The 10,000-nt window shown below is 40.3% G+C and overlaps 1 protein-coding gene across 1 annotated transcript in view; it reads left to right on the forward strand.

Moving 5' to 3' along the window:
- LOC138016236 (uncharacterized) overlaps positions 1 to 10,000 on the forward strand; it is a 150,053-nt gene that overhangs the window by 25,289 nt on the left and 114,764 nt on the right. The window contains exons 18-27 of the mRNA XM_068863406.1: positions 1,202 to 1,306; positions 2,015 to 2,140; positions 3,756 to 3,881; positions 3,970 to 4,074; positions 4,519 to 4,644; positions 5,462 to 5,578; positions 6,903 to 7,022; positions 8,326 to 8,442; positions 8,994 to 9,119; positions 9,660 to 9,785. Coding sequence (XP_068719507.1) covers positions 1,202 to 1,306; positions 2,015 to 2,140; positions 3,756 to 3,881; positions 3,970 to 4,074; positions 4,519 to 4,644; positions 5,462 to 5,578; positions 6,903 to 7,022; positions 8,326 to 8,442; positions 8,994 to 9,119; positions 9,660 to 9,785 — 1,194 coding nt within the window. The remainder of the gene's footprint in view (positions 1 to 1,201; positions 1,307 to 2,014; positions 2,141 to 3,755; positions 3,882 to 3,969; positions 4,075 to 4,518; positions 4,645 to 5,461; positions 5,579 to 6,902; positions 7,023 to 8,325; positions 8,443 to 8,993; positions 9,120 to 9,659; positions 9,786 to 10,000) is intronic.

Here is a 10,000-nt window from a genome sequence, read left to right on the forward strand (position 1 = left end):
GTCTGTTCATTCGTTATTGATGTTACTTTTTTGCCGTTATTTCTATTTCTCCGACTGTTAAGGTAATGAAAGTAACCCTTATATTGTGATTGAACATAGCTTTAAACTCGTATTCTGAATATTACATCACCACACTCAGTCGCATGACTTCCAAGAAGTCTCCAATATAACCGATAGAATATTACTTTCAGCACGTGAACCGTTAATAGATCTCTCCAAAGTTGCCTCCTGGATGCTTCTCATTCTGCCTTCATGCTACTTTCTAACAAACTGTTCTCAGCTAAATGGAATGCGTTATTTCCATCCAACATTTCTCGATCCAATGTCGTCATTTGTGGGCTATCTACAATTAAAACAATTTTTCAGATAAGACACTTGTAGCGAACTGCACACGCGGACGTTTTCGGGAGATTTTGAAAGCAATGAGGCGTTACCAAGGTCACTTCACTGTCGTATGTTTAAAGCGAGTGTATGTGGTGCAGTCTCTGTATGTAGTAAATGATACGTTTGACTTCGCTGAAGTTTCGCAGTGTAATACCCAATGAAGCCTAGAGAGTTTCACCACATAATCGGCCGCGAGAGTGAATACTAAACTGCCCGTTACGGAGTTTCATCTTTCGGCCTTATGTATATTTTTTCTCTGTTCAAACAATTAACAATTATTGGGCGAGGTTGAGCAAATATCGTGATTTGTCAGTGGCGAGTTTGCCGAGGCCGAACGCTGAGGCAAATAATTGATTTACGAGACACTGACAAATCACGATATTTTGCCATAACCGTGTTCAATAATTGTTTTATCATTTGATAACTGAGTTTTTTTTTCACAATTCCCAACAATCAAATCACTTTTTTAAAGGTTAAGCTCAGGAAAGCAAACTGCCATTTTTACACAACAGCGTGGTTTCAATAGACAATATTCGTATTCCCAGTATTGGACTGGAACTAGCTTGCAATGGAGGCTAATGCGGGGGAATATATTAAAAAGTATTTGCATTTGAAGAGATTTCCCCGCATTAGCCTCCATTGCAAGCTAGTTCCAGTCCAATACTGAGAATACGAATACAGTCTATTACGCATGAGCAGAATATTATTTGAAGCAAAACACTTATTTCTGGGCAGTTATTTGCAGGTCACTTGGTGGGCTCTCGGCCAATAAAAAGGAAGGAAAATGCATCGAGTGATAATACATTTTTCTTTTCAGCAATCAGCGTTGTTTGCTCACCATCATGTGGGAAAAACGCAGTCTGTCAGGGTGGTGTTTGTGTCTGCAATTCTGGATTCCAAGGTGATGGGTACAATTGCACCGGTAGGTATTTTTATAATTATTGTTGTTAAAAAGTGTTGATCATTCCATCATCCTATGTTATCGACGTCTGTCAGAGATCAGTAGGGGTCCTCTCTGAGGGGAATAACAGCCACCACTCTGAGAGTTGTGCGTATAGAAAATCTTCTTCTACCCTCTTACATGACAGAACGGTGTGGAAGATATATTTATGCCTTCCTAATCTATGGTTGTTGTTTTTGGTTTTTTAATAATATTAAAATTAAAAAGAAATCGTTTTGAGAATTCTTCCTTACTCCCGCTAATGGTCCCTCCAATTTGTCGGAGGGACTTTCTAACCATTACGTCATATAACCTTCCATGACGTAAAATGATAGCATGGGGAACACACTTAGCTGTGATATCCATACGAACTTATGCCTTTTAAGTTTGCAGAGTCACAGTGTACCCGATAGATCATCAACTACACGGCGTGAATGTGATAGATATCTATATTTGATCTTATTCTGAGGCCCGTTTTAAACGTCGAACTTTACATGTGCCGAATCTTATGCAAATGAGAAAAATCTATTGTTTTCGCTCATTTGCATTAGATTCGGCACATGTAGTAAAGTTCGACGTTTGAAACGGGCCTTACTGCCGCTGCTAGTGGAGGAGTGTCCCTAAGCTCAGTTTATAAACACCTTCATTACATATATGGTCATGAATTTCATCCGTCATTCTTAAATCCAGACGTTAATGAATGCAATCTTGACGCATTAAACGAATGCGATTCCAAAGCCCTGTGCACCAACACTGAAGGATTCTACGTTTGTCGCTGTCTTAGAGGTTACCAAGGCGATGGCAGGGTGTGTACTGGTAAGGATATACTCGTTCCAGTTTACCTCTTGTCTGGTGTACGCATTTCTTCTTTATATACGTGAAGTTTTAGATAAAAGGGACAATGTTAAATTCATCGCTTTGGATGATTCTACTAATAATTTTTATTCAAATCAATCGAATCCATTTTACTGCATGTAGAAATGCAATGGGAGTCTTCAAAGGAACAGAGGAACCGCACGTCAAAGCCCAAAACGTAAAAAAATCAAACAAACAAACACTACAGATGTAAAAGTCTAAACTGGCGTAATGCATACCAGTTAGTTATTTAGGAGTGCAGCCTTGAAATTGAACTAGAGACTGCACCCAGGTTCGGGACCTTAAGGAAAGATGATGGCATCGAGAGTGAGAACGGCAGATAACAATAAAGCTAATGAGCCAAAGCAATGGCTCTGTACGCTCTCCGTAAACGTTTCAGATTTTGTGGCAATTATGTGCCATTCTCTTCCTAGCATTGACACGAAATAACCAAATTTGAGTTTACGCTGGCTTGTATGTATTTCCGATCAGAGGATAAATTTTCAATTCTCTCTTTAAACTTCTACGCTGATTACAGCATTTTCATAAAAGGAAAGTTGCTACTAGGTTTAGATCCTGAACAACGTGGAATGATCGCTAAATGACTGTGACGATAAGTTGTATTTTCGCAAGTAAGACGTTCCCGTTGCCGTCTTCTTCGTTTCTTCGTAATGAGACTTCCTATTCATTGCCGCGCAGTTGCGCCGCTCTGCTAGCAAGATAGGGACTTAGGACCAGGATTCCGTGCCCTCAAACTCCGGCCACGCTGCTTCAAATTGATATTACTTTGGTGTGCTTACATGTCTTGATAATGCATGCTCCAATCATAATATGAGACCTGGAGTTTACTTACGTTCCAAGAAAACTTTATCGAATTTCACTTATCGATCTTCCATGTCACTGAAATTTACACCATGCTTATGTGTGTGCTTTTCCAAAGCTACTATTCTAATGGTCACACATCCTTATTCGGTGACAGAATATTTCCCACTCAACTATTGTGCCTGTAGAATATTTTGTCAAAAAAAAAAACCCATTTCAAGCAATTTCAAAAGTTTCCGTATTTCCATTACTTGCTATTCTTGTAGACGTTGATGAATGCAGTAATGGTGAAACAAATGACTGTAGTCGGTTTTCTTTGTGCACAAATACGGATGGATCCTTCGTTTGCCGCTGTAATATGGGATATTCTGGAGATGGCAGAAACTGTTCTGATCAGTGTACCTTTTTTTGTGTTATTGATTACTCCATCAATCCATTAAGAGAATTTATGTCGTTAATGCTGTAATGAATATGCATCGAATTCTGCTGCTTCTTCAAAAGGTTCGGTTGGCTTTCCTCCCCCTGCTGTGACTTGAATATCTTCATTATCCACGATTGTGCCAAACCGTAAGCTAGAAGTTAAGACGGGCCTCGTAGAGTGGCTTGTTTCATTACCATCAACGTGAATGAACATTTTAGAAACAAGAAAGACAAACGTGACAAATTATTTCGGATTGCATTGGCCGCAAAAGGTCTGTGATTGTGCAAATTTCTTTAGAGTTACTCAAAAGCCTCCTTTTGCCACTTTCCATAGATATTGATGAATGTGCAATCGAAAGCGCGAATGAGTGCGACCCCAATGCCTTGTGTACGAACACCGAAGGATCTTATGTGTGTCGCTGTATCAGAGGATACGAAGGAGATGGGAGACAATGTACAGGTAATGAATGTTTTTTTCTGTAAGTTAGTTTATCATTTGGTGCTGGATTTTTATTAGCGTGCCATTGTTCTTATTATGTTTCTTCTAGCTGTTCTTCCTGTCTGTTCTCCATCCTGCGGTGTGAACGCCTTATGCCTAAAGGGTGCTTGCACTTGTGAATCTGGTTACCAAGGTGACGGATACAATTGTTCAGGTAAATGCATTTGGTGTTTTCTGAGGCTCGCATAGTGTTTTTGTTGTAAATGTAGAGATTTCTAGGTAAACCACGTAAAGGCAAATTAGCTTGCCCAGTGACGTCACTAACAAAGCTCAAACCACGTAGCCAGTGGTGCTAAAGACGGGAAATCGCGCGCGAGAAAATTTTGTGTGTGATTTTATGGCAATCAAAGAAGGAAGAAGAAGAAAACGAAGAATAAAAGAGGAATGCATTAGTGATGTTCGAATATCCCTAACGCGCTATATACGCTCTCTGATTATGTTTGATCCCTAACTAACCATCCAAGATGATAGTTCGTTCGTCCACAGCGCTTGTAAGAACAACTGGAGACGAGTAATTCGTTGCTGAGTTCTCTCATGAATTCAAGAAGGGTGAACTCTTCTTCTAGAAAAACTATTTTTCTTATTCTTCATTCTATAGATGTTGATGAATGCTCAAGTCCTGACACGAACGAGTGTGATTCCAACGCTTTATGTACCAACACCGTTGGATCTTATGTTTGTCGTTGCTTTAGAGGATTTACAGGGGATGGCAAAATATGCTCTGGTAATTATGTATTGTACTGTTTCTTTTGTTTAAGCGCTTCCAGCACCAAAGTGAGGACTCAGAGAATTATTGAACATTATGTATGCAAACGGGGTTAATTCCTAACCCCATTTAAATTCTTCTAATTCTTCAATATATTTTTTAAGTTTGCAACAATACGTTGTTTCATTGACCCTGACAAGCCCTTTAAGGCAGCGGTCAACAAACTATATATATTTTTAACGAAAAGAATCGTGTACCGGGTATATAGTTTTGGTGTACCTAATCAACACTTCTAACAGGTGATCGTAGTTTACACGCTGCTATCTTTCTTCACACCCTGCGCGTACATTATAACCGTACCCAGCAAACTTTCAGTTTTCTCCTTGCTAACTTCTCCCACACAGAGTTGAACTATTCGCGAGACATGAGGATATCAATATATTTTTGTTTAGTTTCAGTGTCGCGACTGTATCCGGTTTAAGAAAGGCCGGGATTACTCGGTTTCAAAGGCAACGCCTGAATTCATGTTATTCACGAAAGATAATTGACTTAGTTGACCTTTGATAACGGTAAAAGACGGTGAATTGAATACATAATCACGTAAATAAATAATCACACATGCATGCATGGAATCACTTGAATTCTTTACTCCTAGTGGATGTCAAAATAAGCGTGGCATTCACTGGAAAAGCAGTTTCGTCAATCGTAAGAAGCTGCACTTGAAATTGATCTGCACGAAACACTGATGAACAGAAAGGCATAGATTAATATGTTTATTGGTGTTTGGACTTTGTTGCTTATGCCATTTCTTTTCCTTTATTCGTGCGTCCTTTAGCTCTTGGACAATTAGTTTGTGACCCTCCTTGCGCTTTGAACCAAGTGTGTCAGAATTACAGTGGAGTTCCTGAATGTGTGTGTAAAGAAGGATTTACTGGAGAGGACACCTGTGAAGGTACTAATATTGAAACGACACTGATTGCAAAGACGAGAAAGGTTGGCACAGCGTTGATAGCACTCTCCTTTTTTTGTGTATCTGGAGCGCGATACTTGGACTGGGCGTCATACATGGTGTTAGTTTTTCAGGTTTTTTTGCTCTGCTTTCCAAGGTTTGCTTTCATGATTTTTAATTCCCGAATATCGATCCCTTAACCTTTTTTCCTCAAATAAGCGTCACTTGTGCACAATAATGCAGGCCGTGGAAGAACGTTTCCAACACCAACGTGAATAGGTATCTCTTTTAGGATATGAAGTGTGGATTGGACGGATGGAAAATTTTATCAATGAACTGCATTGAACTGCATGTAGCACTAATTGGGGACAGTATACAAAGAAATCAAATCAATTTTATTCAAATCAGATCAAACAGTGGTTTTTTTTTTGGGGGGGGGGGGGGGTGGTGGAAAGAAATCTCCCACTTCGGATTTTGAGGCAAGATTTATATACCATTTCCGTGCTTCTGAAACTCGTTTACGTCAACAAACCGTAATTTCACTTTGGACGCTATTTTGACTTTTTTCTGGCTTTGCGGACGTCTCGGGAAACAAATTTCCGATTTCTTGACATCTTAACATAACTGAACTGAAATTAACATATCCCAAGGGCGAGAGTGGCCGACTCCCTCTCTGTCTCCCTAATTTTCTCCTTGAAAAGGAGAATACAGGGAGAAAAACCTACTCAGATCAGAGTAGAGAACCAGCAACTGACTCAACCCACGTATGATGCTGGATATAGCAATCGTACCCGGGCCACACGCTGGAGTTGAGCGATCTCACCAATGCGCCAACCCTGCTCCCCCGATAAGCTTCCGTATTGAGCATGCGTCTCATTCCCTTCTTTCTCGGCGACCGTCATCTCACCCCCTGCCAGAAAAGTTCACGTTTGACTCGGAATTGATTTCACTGGGGCCTTCAACACGTAAAGCATACTTCCATGTCATGCGACCTCCGTAACACCCCACCGGTGTCATACTGGAGAGCAAATTGCCCAATTTGGACATCTGAAACTTGCTTTGTTTAACTTTGTTTTAGATGTCCCAGTGCGCAATTTGGTCTCCAGTATGGCGATTTTTGTACCATGTGATCTTCAGCGGCAAAGGGCCTATTAAAAAATCATTTCTTTGTCCACACAGTGGACTTTTGCTATTCCTTTCCTGTCCCGTGCTGCTTTCGAATGTGAGAGATTGCGGTAGTAGTGAGGGCGGAGGGGAAGAGGGATTAATCACCCTTTCTTTCGTCGTTGTTTTATCGCTATGTATCTTTCTTCGTTGCTTTCGGTAGACATCGATGAATGCGAAGAAGGAAATGACTGTGACCCTAATGCCCTATGTACAAACACAGAAGGATCATTTGTATGTCGCTGTATTCGAGATTACAGTGGTAATGGCAAAAATTGTATAGGTATGTACCAAGGGTTGCAACTCTTCGCAAGTGTTTAGCGGAAGTTTTGCGGCGGGAGTAAATTAAAAGGCCGCAATTTACAATTATTTAAGCTAATATCAAAATGGTGATTATATTTTTGACAAGGCGAAGGTCAAAATCGAGCCTTCAGTACGAAAATCAATATGGCGTCTAGGAGTGCGATGAAGACTTGGCCTGGGTTTGAAACTGTCTCCAAGCAACGGCTTGCGCAAACTCAATAAAGACTTTGCTGGCAAGGTGACTGCGCATGTGAGCTTGAACAGAACCTTGCATCACATCGTTGGCGGGTACATTCTCAAATGACGAGCGAACGAGGGTATAGTTGAAAGAAACTTTTGAATTAGTCTAAGAATAGAGCTAATTCCCGAAGGATTAGTTTGGAAAAGATTGGTTTAGGGAAAGAAACATGACGTTATGTGAACATCGACAAAAGAAACATTTGCAGCATATCGTTCTTCTCTTAATTAATCGATGAGTGAGGCTCAGAGACTGGCCCTCTACTGAAAGACCACAATTATGGAAAGAGAAATTAATTTCTACGTTACATTTTCGACTTTCACTTTCCCCCATTGTAAATTGGTGACGGTAAAAGACGAACAATATTGTCTTCGGGGGGAGGGGGTTAGATGGAAAGATTAAGGGTGTGGGGGGGGGGGGGAATTTGTTTGCCATTCCTGAAAAGTGTAATTTTCGACTTTCGAGTGACATGGGAACGAGTTAGTCAGAAATTGAATATTCTGACGGCACGGCGTAGAGGACCATAGGTGGCGATAGGATAGGTTAGGACTATTTAGGAGTTTGGCGGGAGTTTTTCATCATTCTACGTTTGCCAGTCGCTGATACTTTAACTTTATGCTTAACTTTTGAACTGCGTTGTCTGCTTATTTTTCCTTGTGTATAGTAGTATACCCTTTCCTCGGGGTCTGGTGCCGTTGCATTGGATGAGGCATACGTTTCCACTTATTTTTGGCCACTTCTAAAGGGTGGTTTTTAGTGGTTTTTCGTATCCGGCACGGTACTGTTGCTTAGTTTATTCCTACATTAATGCAGTATATTTTGTCTATTTCTACGGGCGGTGTTATCTGATGTCCAGTTTGTAACCAATTCAGGTAAATGGAGGTCATTTTGTTCAGCAGACTGACTGACGTGCCCTTAATAAACTATTTTCACATTGAAGTCTCGTGTTGGTGTAGTCAGAATGGGGTACTAAGTGTCTTAGCCCTTTTGTCTTTTATTGATCAACTCTATCAAGCAATAAATCAGCATACATTTTTGTATTCAGCTGTTGGTGATGTTTGTTCTCCATCTTGTGGTCCAAACGCTGTTTGTCAAACACAGTCAGGAGTTCCCGTATGTGCATGTGACACTGGTTACCAAGGTGACGGGTACAATTGCACAGGTTTGTGACAAGGAAAACGTTTCTCATATACCCAACTCCCAATCTATCTAAGGTGGAAGAAATTGCCAGTTGTCAACAAAAAGGGAGAAAAAAAGTGATCATGCGCACTAGTGTAACTGATAATTAACAATTAGCCGATAGACATAATCGGCCAACTCAATGTTGTACCCAATTGAAATCTCCCGGGATTAAGATTCTATGTGAATTGTATTTGCATGATACTGTAGTATTCATATTTAAATGATATGGAAATACCTAGAACAAGACGTTTTATTCCCAAAGTGTTTGAATTGGGTACAACATTGAGTTACCCGATTAGGTCTATAAGTTAGGGGTCTGTAGACAATCAACGAGAGGCGTGTCGATGAATGATGGAACTGAAATGGCACTGCTTTTGGAAGTACTTTTGAAGTAATCGATAATTACGAGTTTTGCATGACTGTCCCAGGGAATGATATATGTACGAATGTAGCTTTTCATTTTCGGTTTATTCTGTGAAATTTCTTCCTTGAGATGTAAATGGAAAAGCGCCTTGTTTATATTCATAACAGACGCAGATGAATGCACAGCACCTGAAGCAAACGATTGTAGCTCCAGCGCACTGTGTACCAACACTGAAGGCTCTTATGTTTGCCGCTGCTTTAGAGGGTATGCGGGCGATGGCAGAGTCTGTTCAGGTAGGCTGTCGATGAATTTTGTGAAGTTTGACCTAAAACAACGACGACATTCACGAGGACGAAAACGCCAAACGACAAAAGAAAAAGAAAACAAAACCCAATAATATTAGGCTAAATTCGCAAAGCAAGGGGTCAGATTGACCTCGTAAAGGCGTATCATGAATAGAATTGAAAGCAAAAAAAAAATAGCGTTTTTCGACCTTCTAGATTTTCTAGATTTTCAAAATTGTTCGAAAAAGGGTGTTATGTAATGTTTACATACCCCTAAAGGCTCTATCTTCTTGATAGCCCACTTTTCCACGTGCATGGTGCAAATATTGCTTTCTTGCATGTTTCAAGCACCAGCCAACACAGCACTGATCACATTTCCCGCAAAAGAGGCCTTTGCCCTGGCGCTTTGAAAGTTGTTATACCATGCAGTCATATTTGCAATAGAAGCAGCCAATACTTGGGCAGGGCAGAAAAGAAAGTTCCCCTCTCCAGTGGTACTGGTTTTTCATCTCTCCCTCCTCTTATTTCTTATTATTTTCTAATTCATAGATATCGATGAATGTGAAAGTTCCGAAACAAATGATTGTGATGCTAACGCCTTGTGTACCAACACCGAAGGATCCTATGTGTGTCGCTGTTTTAGAGAGTTTGAGGGAGATGGCAAAAGTTGCACAGGTAACGTAATTAATGGAGTAGTGATAAAAGTTTAATCCTATTTAAATTTGTTTTATTAATAGACAGTGGCCAAGGAAAGGAAATTCACAGTCTTTGGAGCCAGTGACGCTGTGTCTATTTTGATTTTTTTCATAGGCTTTTATTTAACCAGTTATGTTTGTCGTTGCTGATTGGCTGGGTTTATACATATAAACAATTCCTGATTCAAATAGGGC

This window comes from Montipora capricornis, chromosome 1 (assembly GCF_036669925.1).
Source record: "Montipora capricornis isolate CH-2021 chromosome 1, ASM3666992v2, whole genome shotgun sequence".
NCBI lineage: Eukaryota > Metazoa > Cnidaria > Anthozoa > Scleractinia > Acroporidae > Montipora > Montipora capricornis.